A 23,964-nucleotide genomic window follows, 5' to 3' on the forward strand; every position below is an offset into this window, starting at 1 on the left:
GGCCTAATCGCCCAACATCAGTACCAGACCACACTAATGCTCTTGTGGAAGCAAGACCCCGCAGCAATGTTGCAACATCTAGTGGAAAGCCTTCCCAGAAGAGTGGAGGCTGTTATAGCAGCAAAAGCATGACCAACTCTATATTAATACCCATGATTTTGCAATGAGATGTTTGACAAGCAGGTGTCCACATACTTTTGGTCATGTAGTGTATGTACATAACTAGGGAATAAAGTGACAGATAGTAAACAGTAGCAGCAGCGTATGAGATTAGTCAAAAAAGTGAGCACAAAAATAGGTCAATGCAGTTAGTACGAGTAACTATTTGGTTAACTATACAACTAACTATTTAGCAGTCTTATGGTTTGGGGTTAGAAGCTGTTCAGGGTCCTGTTGGTTCCAGACATGGTGCACCGGTACCGCTTGCTGTGTGGTAGCAGACAGAACAGTCTATTACTTGGGCGGCTAGAGTCTTTGAAAAATGTAGGGCCTTCCTCTGACACTGCCTGGTATAGAGGTCCTGGATGGCAGGAAGCTCGGCCTCAGTGATGTACAGGGCCGCACGCACTACCCCCTGTAGGGCCTTTGGGTCAGACGCTAACAGTTGCCATACCAAGCTGTGATGCAGCCAGTCAAGATGCTCTCAATGGTGCAGCTGTAGAACTTTTTGAGGATCCGAAGGCCCATGCCAAATATTTTCAGCCTCCTGAGGGGAAGAGGTGTTCTCGTGCCCTCTTCACAACTGTGTTGGTATGTTTGGACCACGATAGATACTTAGTGATGTGGACACTGTGGTTTCTTGAAGCTCTGGACCCGCTTAACTTCAGCTCCGTTAATGTGAATGGGGGTATGCTCGGCCATCCGTTTCCTAATGTCCATGATCAGCTCCTTTGTCTTGCTGACATTGAGGCACAGGTTGTTGTCCTGGCACCACACTGCCAGGTCTCTGACCTCCTCACTATAGGCTGTCTCATCGTCGTCAGTGATCAGGCCTACCATGCTATTGCCACGCAATTGTTGGTGAACAGGGAGGACAGGATAAGCGTGGCAGATGTGGGTAAGCGTGGCAGATGTGTTATTGCCTACCGTCACTACCTGGGGGCGGCCCGTCAGGAAGTCCAGGATCCAGTTGCAGAGGGAGGTGTTCAGTCCCAAGGTCTTTAGCTATGTGATGAGCTTGGAGGGCACTATGATGTTGAACGCTAAGCTGTAGTCAATGAACAGCATTCTCACGCAGGTGTTCCTTTTGTCCAGGTGGGAGAGGGCAGTGTGAAGTGCAATAGAGACATCTGCGCCATCTGTGGATCTGTTGGAGCATTATGCGAATTGGAGTGGGTCCAGGGTGTCTGGTATGATGGCCATTTAGACAGGTTACCTTCTAGGGCACAGGGACTATGGTGGTCTGTTTGAAACATGTAGGTATTACAGACTGGGTCAGGGAGAGGTTGAAAAAGTGAAGACACTTGCCAGCTGGTCAGCGCATACTCTGAGTATGCGTCCTGGTACTCCTTCTGGCCCTCCGGCCTTGTGAATGTTAACCTGTTAAAAGGTCTTACATCGGTTATGGTGTGCATGATGACACAGTCATCCGGAACAGCTGGTGCTCTCACTTATGGTTCAGTGTTGCTTGCCTCGAAGCGAGCATAGAAGGAATTTAGCTCGTCTGGTAGGTATGCATCACTGAGCAGCTCGCTGTTGGGTTTACAAGCCCTGACGCATCAGATGAGCGTCAGAGTCGGTTTAGTAGGATTCAATCTTAGTCATGTATTGTCACTTTGCAGGGTAAGGATAGTGAGGTGGGTCTGACAGATATCTCATGGAGAAGGTGTCACAAGAGTGACGGTATGATAATAAACCCAGCTCCTTTGCTGGGAGTGGGGAAAGACTAGCGAACAAAGTGATGCACTCACTACTTCCTCTATATTCCTGCGTCTGACGCCAAGATCACTCTGACAGAACCGTCTCCTCGGAAGCTCCCTATTTTTTGGGGTGTAAACTCTGTCTCACTCCATTGCCCGTGAAACGCTTTGAGTAGGCACCCTAACATGGAGCTCTGAGGGATTCCTAAAAATCCTTCAAATGGAACGGCCTGTGTTGTAACCCATCATGCAGGACAGCTGAGGGATAAGCCTTTGAGGGTCGGGGAAATGGTGCCCCACTCGGCAGGGGTGGCAGCCTTGGTGCTCCCCCCATTGAACCCACAACTGACCCGAAAACAGTCGGCAAGAATCAAAGCATCCTCTATGAAGGATAATAACCGCAATCTACAGTTGAAGTCGGAAGTTTACATACACTTAGGTTGGAGTCATTAAAACTCGTTTTTCAACCACTCCACAGATTTCTTGTTAACAAACTACAGTTTTGGCAAGTCAGTTAGGACATCTACTTTGTGCATGACACAAGTCATTTTTCCAACAATTGTTTACAGAAAGATTATTTCACTTATAATTCACTGTATCACAATTCCAGTGGGTGAGAAATGTACATACACTAAGTTGACTGTGCCTTAAAACAGCTTGGAAAATTCCAGAAAATTATGTCATGGCTTTAGAAGCTTCTGATAGGCTAATTGACGTCAATTGGAGGTCTACCTGTGGATGTTTTTCAAGGCCTACTTTCAAACCCAGTGCCTCTTTGCTTGACATCATGGAAAAATCAAAAGAAAAAAATCAAGACCTCCACAAGTCTGGTTCATCCTTGGGAGCAATTTCCAAACGCCTCATGGAACCACGTTCATCTCTACAAACAATAGTACACAAGTATAAACACCATGGGACCAAGCAGCCATCATACTGCTCAGGAAGGAGACGCGTTCTGTTTCCTAGAGGTGAACATATTTTGGTGCGAAAAGTGTAAATCAATCCCAGAACAGCAAAGGACCTAGTGACGATGCTGGAGGAAACAGGTACAAAAGTATCTATATCCACAGTAAAACGAGTCCTATATCGACCTAACCTGAAAGGTTGCTCAGCAAGGAAGAAGCCACTGCTCCAAAACCGCCATAAAAAAGCCAGACTACAGTTTGCAACTGCACATGGGGACAAAGATCATACTTTTTGGAGACATGTCCTCTGGTCTGATGAAGCAAAAATAGAACTGTTTGGCCATAATGACCATTGTTATGTTTGGAGGAAAAAGGGGGAGGCTTGCAAGCCGAAGAACACCATCCCAACTGTGAAGCACGGGGGTGCAGCATCATGTTGTGGGGGTGCTTTGCTGCAGGAGGGAATGGTGCACTTCACAAAATAGATGGCATCATGAGGAATGAAAATTATGTGAATATATTGAAGTAACATCTCAAGACATCAGTCAGGAAGTTAAAGCTTGGTCGCAAATGGGTCTTCCAAATGGACAATGACCACAAGCATACTTCCAAAGTTGTGGCAAAATGGCTTAAGAACAACAAAGTCAAGGTATTGGAGTGGCCATCACAAAGCCCTGACCTCAATCCCATAGAAAATGTGTGGGCAGAACTGAAAAAGCGTATGCGAGCAAGGAGGCCTACAAACCTGATTCAGTTACACCAGCTCTGTCAGGAGGAATGGGCCAAAATTCCCCCAACTTATTGTGGGAAGCTTGTGGAAGGCTGCCAGAAACATTTCACAATTTAAAGGCAATGCTACCAAATGCAAATTGAGTGTATGTAAACTTCTGACCCACTGGGAATGTTATGAAAGAAATAAAAGCTGAAATAAATAATTCGCTCTACTATTATTCTGACATTTCAAATTTTTTAAATAAAGTGGTGATCCTAGCTGACCTAAAACAGGGAATTTTTACTTGGATTAAATGTCAGGAACTGTGAAAAATGTAGTTTAAATGTATTTGGCTAAGGTGCATGTAAACTTCCAACTTCAACTGTATCTCAAAGCACCCACTATAAAGGATAAGGCTGTACCTCACTGACCCAAGTGCTATGGCCATGAGATGGGATATATTGATGTATTCTGCAACAACAACAAAAAACATACTATAGGTATATATACTGTGTGATAAATGTAGATATCTAAAGGGAGTTTCAAGTGACAGGTGCAAGAATGGTATTGCCTCAAGATAGACATTGTTTTTTGGCATTGCGACAAGTTAAGCAGTGCTTTTGGGATATTGCCACTGCACTCAAAGTGCAAATAACTTGAACTTTCACCCACTGCCACGCCTGACCCTACGGCTCTTGGCACCTTGCTTGTATCATGTGAAGGGCCCTGAAGTGTGATGATGTTTGCTAATTCTGCAACCTTGCTAATGAGCAGTGCATTTTAGGCATAATGGACAACTAGTGATGGAAGATTTGAATGTGTTGCTCCTCTGATAAGGTGGCCAGCCATGAAGTCTACGGGGAGTTGGTCAAAGTCTTACCACGCTAAGATGGACTGGCACTCCAGGATCAGGGATGGGGAGTGTATGGAGTGACTCCAGGAGCTCTCGCCACTGACTCTCCTGAAATACACACACAAACAGACACGTACAATCTCACACGATACCCCACAGGAACCCTATTATAAATAGCAACAGGAACTAAATGTTTATGTAAACAAAATAGCTGACAATATCCCCTCCTTATAATATTATGGCATCTCGGAGGAAATAACCAATAGCCTACAGACTTGAAAGCGCTCCCAGTACATTGTACTTCGACAACAAAACATATCTTTATCCTGTTAATGGCTGCCGATGCTACAGTATAATCTCTGTTCACTATCTCCCAGGTATAGGGCTGTGTCTGCTATCTCCCAGGTATAGTGCTGTGTCTGCTATCTCCCGGGTATCGGGCTGTGTCTGCTATCTCCCAGGTATAGTGCTGTGTCTGCTATCTCCCAGGTATAGGGCTGTGTCTGCTATCTCCCAGGTATAGGGCTGTGTCTGCTATCTCCCAGGTATAGGGCTGTGTCTGCTATCTCCCAGGTATAGGGCTGTGTTGCTATCTCCCAGGTATAGGGCTTTGTCTGACAACCATAAACAGCAGACATGTAAAGCTGAGGCTTGAACAGATGTTTGCCAAAGTGCTCTGAATACATTACTTAAAATGTCTGAATGCCTGTCGATTAAGCTCAATTTGATTTGAATCCTATAATGATTATTTAAGTCTCTTTTGGACAATGTGCTTTTAAGTTGTTTGGTTTTCAGTATCACCTACGTGTGCAGAGAGAGTGATCTGTTTGTTAATATTTTTGAGTGTTTCAGTATCACCTACGTGTGCAGAGAGAGTGATCTGTTTGTTAATATTTTTGAGTGAGTGAGTGAGTGAGTGAGTGAGTGAGTGAGTGAGTGAGTGAGTGAGTGAGTGAGTGATGTTTGTCAGTAGGGTGGCAGCTCTGACAGAGGGGACACCACTTTAATATTAGATGGGATGGCTGTCACCCAAGACACAGGCAAAGAAAAAGATAAAGAAAGGTGACAGTCTTTCTACTGCAGTGGAATTCTATGTCTGCCTCTACCTACTCTAATGAAGACCAAGAGCCGAAACACATTGGTTTTTACTTTTAACAATAAACAAGCTTTTGTATCAGGAGTTGCTAAATCTCCTCTATACCTACCTCAATCAAATGTATTTTATTCTAGAAAGCCCTTTTTACATCATTAGTTGTGACCTAAGTAGATAACAAGGTTCACCCTAACTACAATGACCACTATTATTTTTGATTTCATTGAGAATACTGACCTGGCCTTTGATTGTGTAGTCAGCGAGGATATTGAGCAGCTTGTAGAATACCTCAAACCAGGGCAGATAGCTGCAATAAAGTAAATACAGAGAATTTCAGGGTAACAATCTCTATGAACTGATGTGTCTAATGAATTATAAATGAATTTATAACAACTTCCTCACACATCATTATAGCGCTTATCTTTTGTCATTGGTAAATAAAATGTTTCCTATCATCATTGTTTGGTTATATTTCACTTATTGTCATCCCTTGTACATCTCCCTGGTCCCATCCCACACCATGGAAAGAAATGTGAACAATAGGGGAAATAGCTGTCATCAAGACAGTTATATCTAAGCGTGAAAGAGAAGGGAGGGAGGACCGAACAGTGGTGTGTTCTCTCCTCTCAAGTGGTTCTTACTCACTGAGTCATGCAGCTGTGTGTGTGTGTGTGTGTGTGTGTGTGTGTGTGTGTGTGTGTGTGTGTGTGTGTGTGTGTGTGTGTGTAACAACATCCAAGAAGGAGCTGCACTACAGGATATAGACCTCGTCTCTTATACACATCTAGATGTGTATAAGAGACAGGTGTGTGTGTGTGTGTGTGTGTGTAACAACATCCAAGAAGGAGCTGCACTACAGGATATAGACCTCCACCAGAGGACAAGCAGCAGCTACGCAAGGAGAGACTCAATACATGAAAGGTCCAACCACCACTCACCCCTACCCAAACTGCACCAAAATATGTGGCGCCCGGATTGGCCCCTACAGCCATCTGAAGACCCACAAATAGAAGACCCCATGGAGGACAATCATACTCTTACTCGAGTGATCACTGATGATGATGATGTGTCTGTGGGTGCGTGGCCAGCAATAAGCATTCAGTGAGTATCCTTTAGGAGACAGGCTCGTCCAGAATACAGAACAAGAGCCGTACTCTCCATCTCCTCCTGTGGCCCTGAGGGTGACCGAGTGAAATAGAGAAAGAAGAGAGGTGTTGGGGTAGTGTAGGTGAAGAGGAAAGAGAGAAGAGGAAGAGAGAAGGGGAAGAGAGAAGAGGAGGAGAGAAGAGGAGGAGAGAAGGGGAAGGGGAAGAGAGAAGGAGAAGAGGAAGAGAGAAGAGGAAGAGAGAAGGGGAAGAGAGAAGAGGGAAGAGGAGGAGAGAAGAGGAAAGAGACAAGAGAGAAGGGGAAGAGGGAAAAAGGGGAAGGAGGTAGCCAAAGGTAAACGAAAGATGTCTGATAGAAGCCAGCAACCCTCTCTCTCTGCCACACGTCCCGGTCCTCCGAGCGACGTCATCGGAAAGTCCTCAGCCCTAATTAGAATGTCTCGACAAGAGACACACCACCGGCTGAGGCTTGTTGCTTCGCCGAGTGAGACCGGGACGGGGTTGGCGGCACGCTGAAATGTCACAGTTCCCTCATTACGGAGACAGGTTTAACGGGCGAGCTGCCGGCAACGGTAATTTGACTGGGCTCGTTTTTATTTACATTCGGAGCGACTGGCGAGGTGGCTGATTGCGAGGCTACACCTCCTCCTAGCCTTTAATTGCGACCGGCAGTCGGCCGTGAATATGCCCGCCAAGAAGGGCTCTCTCCAGCGGCGGACTTGCTCATTACCGTAGCGGACATTGCCACAAGCTTCACCAACCCTCCCCTCTCCCACCACCCCCCGTTCCCCTCCCCTCGCTCCAGATCCCACCGCCTACACCAACTGTCTCCCTGACAACTTTGTGTTTAATCCCCCTTTGGCCTTCATCCAGGTCGTATTCAAAGATTATATTTCTGTATTTAAATTCTATGAAAAGAGTGCAACTTTGGTTTTTATCAATACAGAAAACAGAAGAGAATAAATGAGTTTTGCCCATCTAGCAGTGCAGATCCGCTCATCTTAAGTTTGAGATGGCTTTAAAACTACAACAACACTTTTGCCCTTTTCATGCTCTGCCAGTATGGATATACTGTGGTACCTGTCTTGGTATCGATTACCAGTAGTGTTGACTGCTAAAAGCTGGAGAAGACCTGGGCAACATTAAGTGTATCAGAGTTTATTGGCATAAAAGCAACCAAGCAGAAAAGCCTCTAAACTAATTCGACAAACCAGATTGTTGGTTCACCCACAATTTAAAAACAAATACTAAATCTGAGATTATTGTGGGGGCTGTTTGAGAAGGTTTGAATCCTAAGCAACCTGCCTACAAATAGTTTGAAGTACAATATCAACAGAGCTACTGTAGTAGGTCAAAGCTGTGTGCTGGAAAACCTTGGTAAAGCATGGGTGGAATAGGCATTTCCTTTCTTTTTCGACTTCTTACTTTCCACTTAAAACATCATTTTTTGTTTTTAATAGCATTAAGGCCTTATCAGATACATCATTATCATAAACAAAAACAGGCCGGCTTTACTGGAAAACCCACTTGGGAATTAAACTGCAAAGAATTCCTAAATGACCTAACAGGTGTCAGTTGCATTCTATGTAGTTATAATCAAGCCTGTGTGACTCAACAACATTAGCTGTGGGGAGGATCAGTCCTCAAGCAGATCCCAAGAGAGATTACTCATCACGGCAAACCACCTCCGCTACACAGAGGCTTTCAACAAGTCAGAAAAGTTGGAACTCTTAAATTTTCTACGGCTACAGTAGCCTTTCCTGTTGCCTTCCTTTTCTCCCTCCCTCCCTCCCTCAGTCCCATGCAGAGCTGTGAGCAGTATCTAGCTGGCGCAGCCAAGGCGTGATGCGATATGTTACCCAAGTCTACGTGTCTCACTCCCTTCCCAACCCCCCCCTGTCTGTGCGCATGTGTCTGTCTGGGGAAAAGGCCTGGTTCGATCTTCTCACGGCAAGCCAAAGCCACACGGAATACACATACTTTTCTCCCCAGTGGCTTTAACCCTGGTTCCCGACCAGCTTTTGAATCTGTTTATAGACGTGTGGGAGAGGTGTTTTTTTATACAAAGCTGCAAGGTGCTCTGGTCGGGTCTATTTGTAATAAAAAAAATAAAAAAAGATACGCTAAAATATGCCATGCATTTTTTAATTGAGTGAAAAAAGGGGGAGGATTTTAGTATGGAGGATACGAGGTAAGTATGTGACCTGCATGCACAGCAGCAACCGATTCTGTTATGGGTGCAGAGTTTATGTACCGGGGGCCGCTCGCGGGTTCTTTAGTATTCTGCATTTCATTAGCCCAGATGAGCGCTCAACATCCTTGACTCTGCGAGCGGGATCAGTGTTGGGAGCTAGGATTATTCCAAGCTCTACACCCTCCTCCCCTCCACCCCTCCCGACCTCAGCTACTGCCTCTTAATGAGGCCTGGCCATGAATCCATTACTCATTAATGTGGCAGAGAGCATCAACAATGGCCCATGATAGAAATGCAGAGGGGTTATGATAGGTTTGGCCAATGATCACTGGAATGCAAAAAGCAGCGGTGGTGGAGTAGCATGATATTAGGAATCAAATCCTAATGTGCAGCCGGGTATCAGTTTATACGTGTCACATTGTGACGCATTTGCAAAAAGATACGTATGACAATGAGCATCAATGAGCTTTGCAGCCAACCGCTGCTAGGTTGTTCGTTCGAGTCTGTTCGAGGCGCAAACATAAAACTGTATTAATTAAAGTAATCTTCGTTGTGATTTTGACGTTGTTTGTTGTCCTTTTGGGAGCATACATTTACTTTTATGTGGGAGGCTAGTTAGCTACATAAGGGAAAAAAGTGGATGGATGGATGCTAGATTTGAATCCTAAGGGGTCGAATGACTCTTGAGGATGAAGCTTTCCTCTTATTAAAGAAACAGCCATGTCGGCAGATTTGTGTCTAATTAGCATGTCAATAGACGGTAAATAGAATAAAGTCATGTTTTTCTCCTCCCGATGACACTGCGGAGGTGTATGTGTAAGGCGCTGTATAAGATCATATAACATGGTTCTGAAGCCATTTTAACTGCCTTTAACAGAGTCAATTTATTGCATAGAAATATCAGTTTATATTTCAATAATTACACACCACGGCTGATGAAAACAGAGCGAGAGTAGATTTAATAAAACCTCTTGCTTACTTTGTAGAGACTGCTTTGTAGATAGTGAAGGTCAACAGCACTATGCCACAGTAGACCAAACGGCATACGCCACAGCAAAACACTCCCTGTGTTTCAATTCAGTGCTTTTGTTGACAGTCTACAGGATAAAGACGGCAAAGACAATTAACATTTTCAACCCAAAACCTGAATGACCTCTTGATTAAATAATAACGTAACCCACCAGGATTAAATAATAACGTAACCCACCAGGGTTAAATAATAAAGTAACCCACCAGGGTTAAATAATAACGTAACCCACCAGGGTTAAATAATAAGGTAACCCACCAGGGTTAAATAATAAGGTAACCCACTAGGGTTAAATAATAAGGTAACCCACCATGGTTAAATAATAAGGTAACCCACCAGGGTTAAATAATAAGGTAACCCACCAGGGTTAAATAATAAGGTAACCCACCAGGGTTAAATAATAAGGGTAACTTCCAGCCGAGGGGGTTAAAGTAATAAGCTGGTAGACCGCACCAGGTTAAATATAATAGGTAGGTTAACGTCGCCACCAGGGTGTAGTAATTAAGGTAGCTCCACCTAGGGTTAAATAATAGGCGTTATGCGCCACTCAGGGTTAAATAATTTAACAGTAACCGCACCGGGTTTAAATAGTTTAACTGTAACCCACAGGTGTTTACATAATAACGGTAACCCACCAGCGGTTAAGATAATAAGGTAACGTCCACCTTAGGATGTAAATAATAAGGTACCCACCAGGGTTAAATAATAACGTAACCCACCAGGGTTAAATAATAACGTAACCCACCAGGGTTAAATAATAAGTAACCCACCAGGGTTAAATAATAAGGTAACCCACCAGGTTAAATAATAACGTAACCCACCAGGGTTAAATAATAAGGTAACCCACCAGGGTTAAATTAATAAGTAACCCACCAGCTCCAAAAAACCTGCAAAAACTCCATTAAGATTTATTTGTTAATATAATTTGATTAAGCTGCTCTTTAGCTTCCTTTTTCTCCAAAGGTCCGTTTTTCATTTGCCTAGCCAGATTTAGAGAAACATCTGTTTCGCTAAGCTTTATGGGTGACTGTGTTAAATGAATGCCAGTGCGAGGGAAGCTTAAAGTGCTGCTGGACGTAGATTGAACTTCATTTGAACTGGGGACAATCTGCTTCGTCGTTTGTTAGCCGCAGACGCTTTGTTGTTCTCCTAGGAATAACGACACATGCCTGACGAAGGATTTAGTTAAGGTGGGATCAGTAGTCAACACGTACCCAGAAAGCATATACCCCTTCATAAGATCGCTGAGCAGTTGTCTTGGGATTGTGGTGCTGGGTGAAGACTTGTATTGACAGCTCGTAGTCAATGGTAAGATGGAGAAGAATGTTAAGCATTACTTCTGTGATATTTTACATCAGGGATATTAAATAATTTGAATATGAAACTCCAATGACTTGAGAGGTCAAGGAAAGGTGGAAGAAGACATGGAGGAAGAAATGAAGTCAAGAGTCAGGTCCAAGAGAGGAGCAGTTGTGACAGCGGTTTGCCTGCATGGTGACATCTCTATCATGCTCTCAGAGTCCTCCGCATCTACATTCTGGACAGGGCTTTCTTATAATAACCGCACAATGTCCCAGGGCTTTCTTATAATAACCGCACAAATGTCCCAGGGCTTTCTATATAATAATCACACAGTGTCCCAGGGCTTTCTATATAATAATCACACAGTGTCCCAGGGCTTTCAGACAGCAACCACACAATGTCCAGGCGTTCTTAATAAACCGCACAATGTCCCAGGGCTTCTTATAATAACCGCACAATGTCCCAGGGCGTTCTTATAATAAACCGACCAATGTCCCAGGGCTTTCTTATAATAAACCGCACAATGTCCCAGGGCTTTCTTATAATAACCGCACAATGTCCAGGGCTTTCTTATAATAACCACACAATGTCCCAGGGCTTTCTATAATAACCGCACAATGTCCCAGGGCTTTCTATATAATAATCACACAGTGTCCCAGAGCTTTCAGACAGCAACCACACAGTGTCCAGGGCTTTCTTATAATAACCACACAATGTCCCAGGCGCTTTCTTATAATAACCACACAATGTCCCAGGGCTTTCTATAATAATCACACAGGTGTCCCAGGGCTTTCTTATAATAACCACACAATGTCCCAGGGCTTTCTTATAATACCACACAATGTCCCAGGGCTTTCTATATAATAATCACACAGTGTCCCAGGCTTTCAGACAGCAACCACACAATGTCCCAGGGCGTTCTTATAATAACCGCAGCGAATGTCCCAGGGCTTTCTTATAATAACCACACAATGTCCCAGGGCTTTCTTATAATAACCACACAATGTCATAGGGCGTTCTTATAATAACCACACAATGTCCCAGGGCTTTCGTATAATAACCACACAATGTCTCAGGGCTTTCTTATAATAACCACACAATGTCATAGGGTTTTCTTATAATAACCACACAATGTCCCAGGGCTCACAAATACTCTCTGCAGTGCACACACAGATCCTCTTCCCCGACACACACCCCACTCCCCTGTAAACACACTCACACATGTGATATAACAGCCATCTACTGTCCCCCCTCCGCGGCAGACACCACTCCTGAGCCCCTTAAAAACAAAACAGTCGGCAGAAAGACCAGGCCACGTTAAAACTTTACGAGCCCGACGCCCTCGTGCAATAGGCCGGCCGTGGCGGCACTCCTGCTGCACCAACGATTTATGACGTACCGCCAGTGCCTGTTTTGTTTGTAACCAAACACTTATTCCATTTCCTCGCCGCCAGCCCCTCAGAACTTTTGACGGAGCCTTGTTTCGCAGGGTCAGGGGTTAAACAAAGGCGGATGAGTGACTCGAAAGACTTGTGTAAAACAGCCAGAAGGAATAGTGGGCCCCCAGGGGACCTAAGGCCGCTACACACTTTACGTAAAACGCAGCGACGGACCATCATTTTCTAAGTAGTTCTATTTAATTTTGTGTGACTCGGATTTTGGAACGGACCATATACGACGCTCCGTCGCTCTGTTTGCGTAGGGCCCTTTATACCAGGAGGGCTTTTTAAAGAATGTCGGGGAGCAGCGGAAACTGGGGCCGATTAGAGGGCCAGTAAAAAGAAAGGAGTGTGAAACAACCCACTGAATTTCATTTGGCTGTATCTTAGTGGCAGGATGCCCGTCAGCCGGGCTCCGCTTACTCAGCTACTTCTATCACACACAAGCTGACTTGGCTAAATGTTGATGGTTTTATTTAGTGTCAAGTGCCTGGCTACCTGGAACGCGACATGTTTCCGACATGACGAGTGCTTTCATGAAACCCAATCCTCAGAGTTAAGTGGACCGTCAGTTGTAGCATTTACATCTTGCACAGTGATGGGACCTGACATATTATAGTAGCTAGCCATATTCAATTCCTATATCATACAATCCTTCCATACCATGGACCGTTTTAACAGGAAGTGAATTTAAAACAGGAGGTTTCCCTGACATTTGGGTGACTGTTAAATATATTTTTTACTCATTAGCTAACCACAACTGCAAGTAAGGCAAACCGTACATGACCAGTCATGAGATTTTAGGCTTGCCAGGAATTCACTGTCTAAACCATGTGGTCGAACTAGTCCATGTGGTTCAATCTCAATCCCAGTACAAGGGAGATAATGAAACGGCAGCCTTGGCACTCACAAAAGCGTACCACCTAATTGCTATGACATATTTGTCAAGTAAGTAAATATTTGTCATGTAAATAAATATTTGTCAAGTAAATAAATATTTGTCACGCAAAGATAAGTAGCATTTACAGTTAGCCTAACGTCCCGGGATAACACCCTACTTGATAGTTTCAGATATACTTTGAATTAGCGACACACTGCCTTGGTAATCATCCGGCAATCTAATATCCCCTTCTCCAATCTCGGACACGAATCGTAAGGTTTAGCTTCAGAGTCGAGATGTGGGGGTGAGGTTGGAAGTAGGTGAGGGTGAGGGGTGGGGCGGGCAGGACATAAATACGTCAACAAGCGTTTTAATTGGCTGGGAGTGAATGACTCCTGTGTATTTCCCTGGATGGCCCTTCCACTCTGCCTTTATGGTCCCTCCTCCCAGCCTGTAAAGGGCAAGGGAAGTTATTAAGCCAGGTCTGCTGCTGCTGTCACACACACACACACACACACACACAGAGACAGACAGACACACACACCACACACACACACAGAGAGAGAGACAGAGAGACAGAGAGACAGAGAGACAGAGAGACAGACAGACAGACAGACAGACAGACAGACAGAACAGACAGACCAGACAGACAGACAGAACAGACAGGACAGACAGACAGACAGACAGACAGACACACACACACACACACACAAACACACACAACACAACACACAGAGAGTCAGACGGACAGACACACACAAAGAGAGACAGACACACACACACACACACACACACGGAGACAGACACACACACACACACAGACAGACACACAGACACACACCACACACACAGACACACCACAGACACACAGACACACAAGACACACAGACAGACAGGACAGACAGACAGACAGACAGACAGACAACAGACAACAGACAGACAGACAGACAGACAGACAGACAGACAGACAGACAGACAGACAGACAGACAGACAGACAGACAGACACACAGACAGACACACACAGACACACACACAGACACAATCACACAGGGATCAGTGATATGGCGACAGAAGTGGTACTTCATCAATACATAATCATCAATACACCAGGCCTCTAGACATTTGTGTTCTACCTTAGACCTATAGCATTCAACAGTGTGCGTGTGCGTGTGTTCGCATGACTGTGTGCTCGGCTTTGCATTGTGGCAAGAGTGCCTCATCCATTCATCCCTTGTACAGTAAAGAGCAGACCTTAGGGTAAGCCCTGGTAGTGTATTGCTGCTGCTGCATCCACATACAGTTTTACCAACCACAACACCATCAATGGGAGGTTAAACAGCGGGACCAGCCGGCCGGTATAACCAGCCACAACACTGGGTGCTCTCAAGTGGACATTTACAAACACTGTGTGTTCAGCCAAGGACATAGCTCACCAAATCAGTCCATTTCACATTTAATCAGACCCCATTAACACCTTAATCTCCAAACACCATTCTACGATCTCCTTCAGTCTCTTCTAACCCTCTCAACCGTACCGCTTTCCACTTAGCCGCCTGCCGGTTGGGCCCATTGCCGCCCATTGAGGTAAACTAATCGAATTCCCCAATTGATTTATTTTCCGATCGGCGCACACGTATGGTGCCGCTGTGTGTATGGTGCCGCTGTGTGTGCAGGTCACAACCTTTACTGTGTCGAAGAAGACAGAGGGGTTTGTAATGATTGCGTTTTTTGTGTCGGATGTAAACAAAGCAAGGTCAGAGGCCTAGCGCGGCTTTAATCCCCCCAGCTGAAGTGAAGAGGAGCCCCGGAGAAAGAGCCACACGCTGGGCCACTCTATAGTCCAGAGTTCCCCTCCCTAAGGGATTGTCTCTAGTCAACAGTCTGCAGAATTGGATTGGCTTTTTCCATTCTTCATTTTTTCTTGTTCTTTGTTTCTTTTTTGTTGGGGTCTAGTATTGTGGTCTTAATTGTGCGTGACCTCTTGGTGGTAGGTGTTGGAAATACGATAAATTAGATGAAACGTCAAAAAGGTTGTGTCGATTTTAAGGGCTGTCGCCGAGAGTCGTCTGTTCTTTTGGTCGATTGGATGAAATGTAAAAATGTGTACTTTTTCATATGTGACTGGTTTCAGGAAACTAGGCATATGTTGCACGTCACTACTTCTACTTTTTGCAGAAATGCCTTCTGGAACATGTGAACTTTCATGTGCCTTAATAACAAACTTGTATGTCATCTGTGAATATGAATAAAATTGTTAAATTACAAGCCTAGTTGGTTTAGCCACGGGAAAAGACAGGAACCTTCCCACTAGCCATGATTGGCTGAGATAATGGATGGGCTGAACATGCAGAAAGATGAGTTCAGATTGATCTGCCATGTAGCATGCTTCTGTCTATAATATGAGCTGCTCAGTATGTATAAGTAATAATTTCTAACGCAGCTTTTAAAAGGTATCGCGAAGAACTGCAAAAGTGTTGCTAATGCTCTCCACTTCTGGAGATGATGAGGAAATCCCTGATTTAGGTAATAACATCTTCATTGAACCAGACATTGTAGAGTATTCTGAAACGGCGATCATGGAAGAAGTTGACCAGGTTTTGAAATCAGTGGAATGCCGGTGGAAGCAGAGTATGATAGCTAAGGAGATGGAGAAAATTCTGGCCGCCTAGAAGGCCAGCGTCCCGGAGTCGCCAGTTCACTGTTGACATTGAGACTGGTGTTTTGCGGGTACTATTTAATGAAGCTCCCAGTTGATGATTTGTGAGGCATCTGTTTCTCAAATTAGACACTCTAATGTACTTGTCCTCTTGCTCAGTTGTGCGCCAGTGCCTCCCACTCCTCTTTCTATTCCGGTTAGAGACAGTTTGAGCTGTTCTGTGAAGTAGTACACAGCGTTGTACGAGATCTTCAGTTTCTTGGCATTTTCTCGCATGGAACAGCCTTCAATTCTCAGAACAAGAATAGACTGGCGAGTTTTAGAAGAAAGCTATTTTGTTTCTAGCCATTTTGAGCCTGTAATCGAACCCACAAATGCTGATGCTCCAGATACTCAACTAGTCTAAAGAAGGCCAGTTTTATTGCTTCTTTAATCAGCGTCTGTATGCCTATGTAGATATTACATAACAATTACCCATTTCCAGCTACAATAGCCATTTACAACATTAACAATGTGTACACTGTATTTGTGATCAATTTGAAATTATTTTAATGGACAAAAAAATTAGCTTTCTTTCAAAAACAAGGAAATGTCTAAGTGACCCCAAACCTTTAAACGGTAGTGTATACTAAATACATTTTTAAACGGAAGGGTTTATTGGTGTTAAAATTTTGGACCACCTGTCGTTTTTGTGTTTATCCTTTTTTATAACGACAAGGACAAGTTTGATGTCGGACGACAATAGAATGTTCATGATGTCACTGTGACAATTGTCTACAGACATGTCGATAGACGTAGTATAAACCAGACTTTAATCTTGAAATCTTTGGTTGTTTAGTACACTAGAATACTCACTCTGTTTAGCACATGGCCTCACATGTGAATCCTTAAAGAGATGGGTGGGGCTAAGGCTTAAGAGGGTGTGAACGATGCAGAATGGGCGTAGACAAAGAAGAGCTCTCCAGTAGGTGTTACAAAACATTCAAGGGCCATTTTCTCAAAAGTGGGGTTACAAGTTTATCAACTTTAAAAGCAGAATTTATCTCCCATTGTTCTTCAACTGTAGTGTATGATATACAGTACCAGTCAAAAGTTTGGACACACTTACTAATTTCTTTATTTTAACTATTTTCTACATTGTAGAATAATAGTGAAGACATCAAAACTATGAAATAACACATATGGAATCATGTAGTAACAAAAACGGGTGTTAAACAAATCCAAATATATTTTATATTTGAGATTCTTCAAAGTTACTAAAGCGGAAGCCAGATATCAATAAAGCCTAACCAGAAGAAAAAACCCTGTTCTGGATCCTCCTCCTCCCGCTGCTGTTGGCCTTCACAGATTCTACCATTACACTTCTAAAGTTGCCGGTAATAGGCTATAACAGAGGTCGAAAACCTTTTCCATTTCCAAGTTATCGTACCATTTCTACTGATCTGCGTGCCAGTTATGATTATCATCAGCACATTTTCATGGAACTTTTTCATTTAATTTATAATAAAGTCTTCATATCTAAGAAGCAAAGTCATGTGGATAATCAAAATTCTATCTAAATGAAAATTATAGAAATCTAAAAGTAACTTCTATTGCCAATATGTAAAAATAGCCTACATAAAGCCAACAAAAAAAACATTGCAGCCCCCAGGTACAAAATATCCTGACAAAAATAAATATCCTTTAAGTCACACTGGCTACCCATGGCCTGTCTGCAAGGAACTTGAAACATTGTATCAACTATTAACTTGATCCAGCCTTCAGGAGTTTCCTGCACCTGTAAGCTCCAGACAGACAGACACAGCTGTAGGCTATTTTGCGCAAGGGATAAGAAGTAATCAGGTAGGCCTGTTTTATGACGTTTCCACTGGATCAGAGCATGACATTTTTTCCCCCTTTCATGTTGAGTGGTTATCTAAAGAGCTGGAAAGATTTTTCAAATAGGTTACATTGAGGAACTATCGTCATTCTCAATGGATGAAAAAACAGACTTCGTTTACTTTCTGTGTGAGGCGAAGAAAAAATGACTTTGAGAAGCTCCACAGTGATAGAGAGTTAAGACAATCAGAAATAGTATTCGATCCCCAGATGGGCACATTTATAGGCCTACATTTGCGTGCAGGCCAGGTAGCCTAGGGCTACTTCTATGCGTAAACAGTAGTGTGTCCTTACTCAAGATTGACAGGAGCGCCCCAAACAAAAGACAATGAATAAATTGACAACTCGTAAATGGAATGAAATAAACCCAAACTTTTTCTTCTCTCACAAGTGTAGCCTAGGTTGTGCGCTCTGTAAACAACGTGTCCACTCCAACAATGACAATGGTAAGACTGTAATAATAATATATTTAATGCAGTAACAGAAATGACTGTAACCAAACAAACAGTGTAGATTAAAAATTATGAAAATTAACAGTACATGTCTACTGGTGATACTGGTGTGCCATCCCCACAGCTTCTGCAATGGATTAGTCCACCGAGACAGGTGTGAATCAGACAGGTGTGAATCAAACAGGTGTGAATCAGACAGGTGTCTCGTGTGCCATCATTTTTTTATATTTATTTGCCACTGTTCGACTAAAAAAATCTATCGACCAGTCAAATAAATGTGGTCAGCCCTAGTCGATTTAGAGTATCGTTTGACAACTAGTGCACAGAAGAACTAGTCTACATACTGAGCACAAAATTAATGAAAATATAGCAGTGTCCAAACAAGTTCTGTTTATGAACCAGTGACACTGGAGTCAAGGAACTAATGTTAACATTCAATGCTCAAAGTTTAGATGATAATTGTTTACCTCAAATCTTTGCTCAAATTTAACACGGTACGGTCAATAAACACATAATAATATAATCAATCAAACTAACAATCAAACCAAATAAAATGTAAACAAAGAACCTAGAGAATGCACCTATAAAGTCATGAATGAACATGCCTGTCACATTCACAATCCAACCAACCTTGTTGCCTCACAGGTGTGCCCTCCACTACCCCTGTTATCCTGTAGTCACCCCACTGCCCCCCTTCCCCCAAACAACAACACGAAATGCGGCCAGCCAACCCCATGTTGCCCCCCTCCCCCATGCTCTGCCAATTGGCCTGGCCAGGCCAGGAACCTGTCAGTGTCGATTGAGTTGAGCCTGAGCAAACCTGCTAGAGAGGACGTGCTGTTCCTGCTCTGAGAGGGCCCACCACTTGTTTCTAAAGCCTGGGAAAAGAAAAGGGGGCTCCCTGTTCGCATTCCTCCCATCCGAGCTGCCAACTCTCTCTCTCTACCCCCCTCCCTCTATCCCTCCCTCAAAGTGGAGAAACAGGAGAGGACGAGGGAGGGTAAATGAGATGAACAAAAGGCGTTCTGTGGACGCGGCCCTGGCTGCTTTCCATGTCAACAGTTCGGCGGGTTCAGAGGTCACGTTAACTACATTCATACCCAGCAGCACCCTTGTTTTGCTCCATGAAGTGAGCCGCGGGGGTGGGCCCCGACTTCAGTTTTCATCCCTCCCTCGCACTCTCCCCCAAACCCCCTAATCCTTCGAGATATTTCTGATCCCTTCACATGTTTCTGCTCAATTAAAACAAAATGGACGACCCTGCACTCTCTCTGGGGAGTGGGACAGACGGACAGAGAAAGAGAGCCAGAGAAACAGCAAGAGAAAAAATTGATAGGGCCCTCCCTGAGGTGATGCGAGCTAGCCTACTCACCAGAGCTAGCCAAAAAAACAGGTAAATAACTACTGGGAACTTCCAATTAGAGAGAATAGAAAGAGGACCCGGTCATATAGGTGATCTGCAAATTCCATATTGGGCTAATCCTATTAGCAAACAGCTAGCAGTCCATGCGTATGGACAAAAAGATGGCTTTGCTAAGTTTCACCCCCATGAAGCCCAGAAACAAGGTTCAGATTTTGGATTAGGGTGCTGGTTAGAAAGCTACAAAGCAGTATCCATCTGACTCTGACATAAAACTCAAACATATGCATGGGTTTCAATTATTGCTGTTTCTAGAGTACATTGTATGACTGGGCCACCAAGAATTAACATGAAGAGGATATTTTTTTATTTTTTATTTCACCAGGTAGGCCAGTTGAGAACAAGTTCTCATTTACAACTGCGACCTGGCCAAGATAAAACAAAGCAGTGCGACAAAAACAACAACACAGAGTTACACAAACAAACGTACAGTCAATAACACAATAGAAAAATCTATGAACATTGTGAGCAAATGTAGAAGAGTAGGGAGGTAAGGTAATAGGCCATAGAGGAAAAATAATTACAATTTAGCATTAATACTGGAGTGATAGATGTGCAGATGATGATGTGAAAGTAGAGATAATGGGGTGCAAAAAAGCAAGAAGATAAATAACAATATGGGGATAAGGTAGTTGGGTGTGCTATTTACAGATTGGCTGTGTGCAGGTACAGTGATCGGTAAACTGCTCTGAGAGCTGATGCTTAAAGTTAGAGAGGGAGATATAAGTCTCCAGCTTCAGTGATTTTTGCAATTCGCTCCAGTCATTGGCAGCAGAGAACTGGAAGGAAAGGCGGCCAAAGGAAGTGTTGGCTTTGGGGATGACCAGTGAGATATACCTGCTGGAGCGCGTGCTACGGGTGGGTGCTGATATGGTGACCAGTGAGCTGAGATAAGGCGAGGCTTTACCTAGCAAAGACTTATAGATGACCTGGAGCCAGTGGGTTTGGCGACGAATATGTAGCGAGGGCCAGCCAATGAGAACATACAGGTCGCAGTGATGGGTAGTATATGGGGCTTTGGTGACAAAACAGATGACACTGTGATAGACTGCATCCAGTTTGCTGAGTAGAGTGTTGAAGGCTATTTTGTAAATGACATCGCCGAAGTCAAGAATCGGTAGGATAGTCAGTTTTGCGAGGGTATGTTTGGCAGCATGAGTGAAGGATGCTTTGTTGCGAAATAGGAAGCTGATTCTAGATTTCATTTTGGATTGGAGATGCTTAATGTGAGTCTGAAAGGAGAGTTAACAGTCTAACCAGACAGCTAGGTATTTGTAGCTGTCGACGTATTCTAAGTCAGAACCGTCCAGAGTAGTGATGCTAGTCAGGCGGGAGGGTGTGGGCAGCAATCGGTTGAAGAGCATGCATTTAGTTTTACTAGCATTTAAAATAGAGGTCGACCGATTATGAACGCCGATACCGATACCGATTATTGGAGGACCAAAAAAATCCAATACAAATTATTCGGCCGATTTTTATATATAATTTGTAATATTGACAATTACAACAATACTGAATGAACACTTTTATTTTAACTTAATATAATACATAAATAAACATCTATTTAGTCTCAAATAAATAATGAAACATGTTCAATTTGGTTTAAATAATGCAAAAACACAGTGTTGGAGAAGAAAGTAAAAGTGCAATATGTGCCATGTAAAAAAGCTAACGTTTAAGTTCCTTGCTCAGAACATGAGAACATATGAAAGCTGGTGGTTCCTTTTAACATGAGTCTTCAATATTCCCTGTTAAGAAGTTTTAGGTTGTAGTTATTATAGGAATTATAGGACTATTTCTCTCTATACCATTTGTATTTCATATACCATTGACTTCTTATAGGCACTATAGTATTGCCAGCCTAATCTCGGGAGTTGATAGGCTTGAAGTTATAAACAGCGCTGTTCTTCAAGCATTGTGAAGAGCTGCTGGCAAACGCAGGAAAGTGCTGTTTGAATGAATGCTTACAAGCCTGCTGCTGACTACACCCGCTCAGTCAGACTGCTCTATCAAATATCATAGACTTAATTATAATATAATAAACATACAGAAACACAAGCCTTTGGTCGGGGCGGCAGGTAGCCTAGTGGTTAGAGCGTTGGACTAATAACCGAAAGGTTGCAAGATCAAATCCCCGAGCCGACAAGGTAAAAATCTGCCGTTCTGCCCCTGAACAAGGCAGTTAACCCACTATTCCTAGGCCGTCATTGAAAATAAGAATTTGTTCTTAACTGACTTGCGTAGTTAAATAAAGGTTAAAAAAATACAAATTAATATTCTCAAATAATTTCGAAAACAAAACGTTTATTCTTTCAGTGAAATACCGTTCCGTATTTTATCGAACGGGTGGCATCCATAAGTCTAAATATTGCTGTTACATTGTACAACCTTCAATGTTATGTCATAATTATGTAAAATTCTGTCAAATTAATTACTGTCTTCGATAGGAAGAAATGGTCTTCACACAGTTCGCAACGAGCCAGGCGGCCCAAACCTCTGCATATACCCTGGCTCTGCTTGCACAGAACGCAAGAGAAGTGACACAATTTCCCTAGTTAATATTGCCTGCTAACATTAATTTATTTGAACTAAATCGGCAGGTTTAAAAAAATCTACTTGTGTATTGATTTTAATAAAGGCATTGATGTTTATGGTTAGGTACATTGGTGCAACGACAGTCGAGAGATTGAACTGAGATAAGGCGGCACTTTACCTAGCATAGCCTTGTTGATGAACCTGGAGCCAGTGGGTCTGACGACGAATGTAGCGAGGGCCAGCCGACTAGGGCATACAGGTCGCGTGGTGGGTCGTATAAGGTGCTTTAGTAACAAAACGAATGGCACTGTGATAAACTGCATCCAGTTTGCTGAGGTAGAGTGTTGGAAGCTATTTTGTAGATGACATCGCCGAAGTCGAGGATCGGTAGGATAGTCAGTTTTACTAGGGTAAGTTTGGCGGCGTGAGTGAAGGAGGCTTTGTTGCGGAATAGAAAGCCGTTCTTGATTTGATTTGTGATTGGAGATGTTTGATATGAGTCTGGAAGGAGAGTTTGCAGTCTAGCCAGACACCTAGGTACTTTATAGATGTCCACATATTCTAGGTCGGAGCCGTCCAGGGTGGTGATGCTAGTCGGGCGTGCGGGTGCAGGCAGCGAACCGGTTGAAAAGCATGCATTGGTTTTACTAGCGTTTAAGAGCAGTTGGAGGCCACGGAAAGGAGTGTTGTTGGCATTGAAGCTCGTTTGGAGGTTAGATAGAAAGTGTCCAAGGAAGGGCCGGAAGTATTATAGAATGGTGTCGTCTGCGTAGAGGTGGATCAGGGAATCGCCCGCAGCAAGAGCAACATCATTGATGTAATACAGAGAAAAGAGTCGGCCCGAGAATTGAACCCTGTGGTACCCATAGAGACTGCCAGAGGACCGGACAACATGCCCTCCGATTTCACACTGAACTCTGTCTGCAAAGTAGTTGGTGACAAGGCAAGCAGTCATTAGAAAAACCGAGGCTACTGAGTCTGCCGATAAGAATATTGTGATTGACAGAGTCGAAAGCCTTGCCAGGTCGATGAAGACGGCTGCACAGTAATGTCTTTTATCGATGGCGGTTATGATGTCGTTTAGTACCTTGAGCGTGGCTGAGGTGCACCCGTGACCGCTCGGAAACCGATTGCACAGCGGAGAAGGTACGTGGATTCGAGATGGTCAGTGATCTGTTTGTTGACTTGGCTTTCGAAGACCTTAGATAGGCAGGGCAGGATGGATATAGGTCTGTAACAGTTTGGGTCCAGGGTGTCTCCCCTTTGAAGAGGGGGATGACCGCGGCAGCTTTCCAATCCTTTGGGATCTCAGATGATACGAAGGAGAGGTTGAACAGGCTGGTAACAGGGGTGCGACAATGGCGGCGGACAGTTTCAGAAATAGGGGTCCAGATTGTCAAGCCCAGCTGATTTGTATGGGTCCAGTTTTCCAGCTCTTTCAGAACATCTGCTATCTGGATTTGGGTAAAGGAGAAGCTGGGGAGCTTGGGCGAGTAGCAGCGGGGGGGCGGGGCTGTTGGCCGAGTAATCACTAGTTAACTAGCTTTACTGCAAATAATCAATGCGTGCCTGTTAATTTATCATTGAATCCACAGCCTAACTTCGCCAACGGGTGATGATTTAACAGCGGCATTCGCTGAAAAAAAGCACTT

General features: G+C 43.8%; 1 protein-coding gene across 1 annotated transcript in view; it reads right to left on the bottom strand.

The window, feature by feature from the left end:
* Positions 1-23,964, bottom strand: part of dennd1a (DENN/MADD domain containing 1A) — a 132,931-nt gene that overhangs the window by 67,146 nt on the left and 41,821 nt on the right. Inside the window, exons 6-7 of the mRNA XM_070439563.1 lie at positions 5,660-5,729; positions 4,357-4,437 (exon numbers count right to left, since the gene is read on the bottom strand). Of these exons, the coding sequence (XP_070295664.1) occupies positions 4,357-4,437; positions 5,660-5,729 (151 nt within the window). The remainder of the gene's footprint in view (positions 1-4,356; positions 4,438-5,659; positions 5,730-23,964) is intronic.

The sequence above is a fragment of the Salvelinus sp. IW2-2015 genome, linkage group LG4q.1:29, assembly GCF_002910315.2.
Source record: "Salvelinus sp. IW2-2015 linkage group LG4q.1:29, ASM291031v2, whole genome shotgun sequence".
NCBI classification, from domain to species: domain Eukaryota; kingdom Metazoa; phylum Chordata; class Actinopteri; order Salmoniformes; family Salmonidae; genus Salvelinus; species Salvelinus sp. IW2-2015.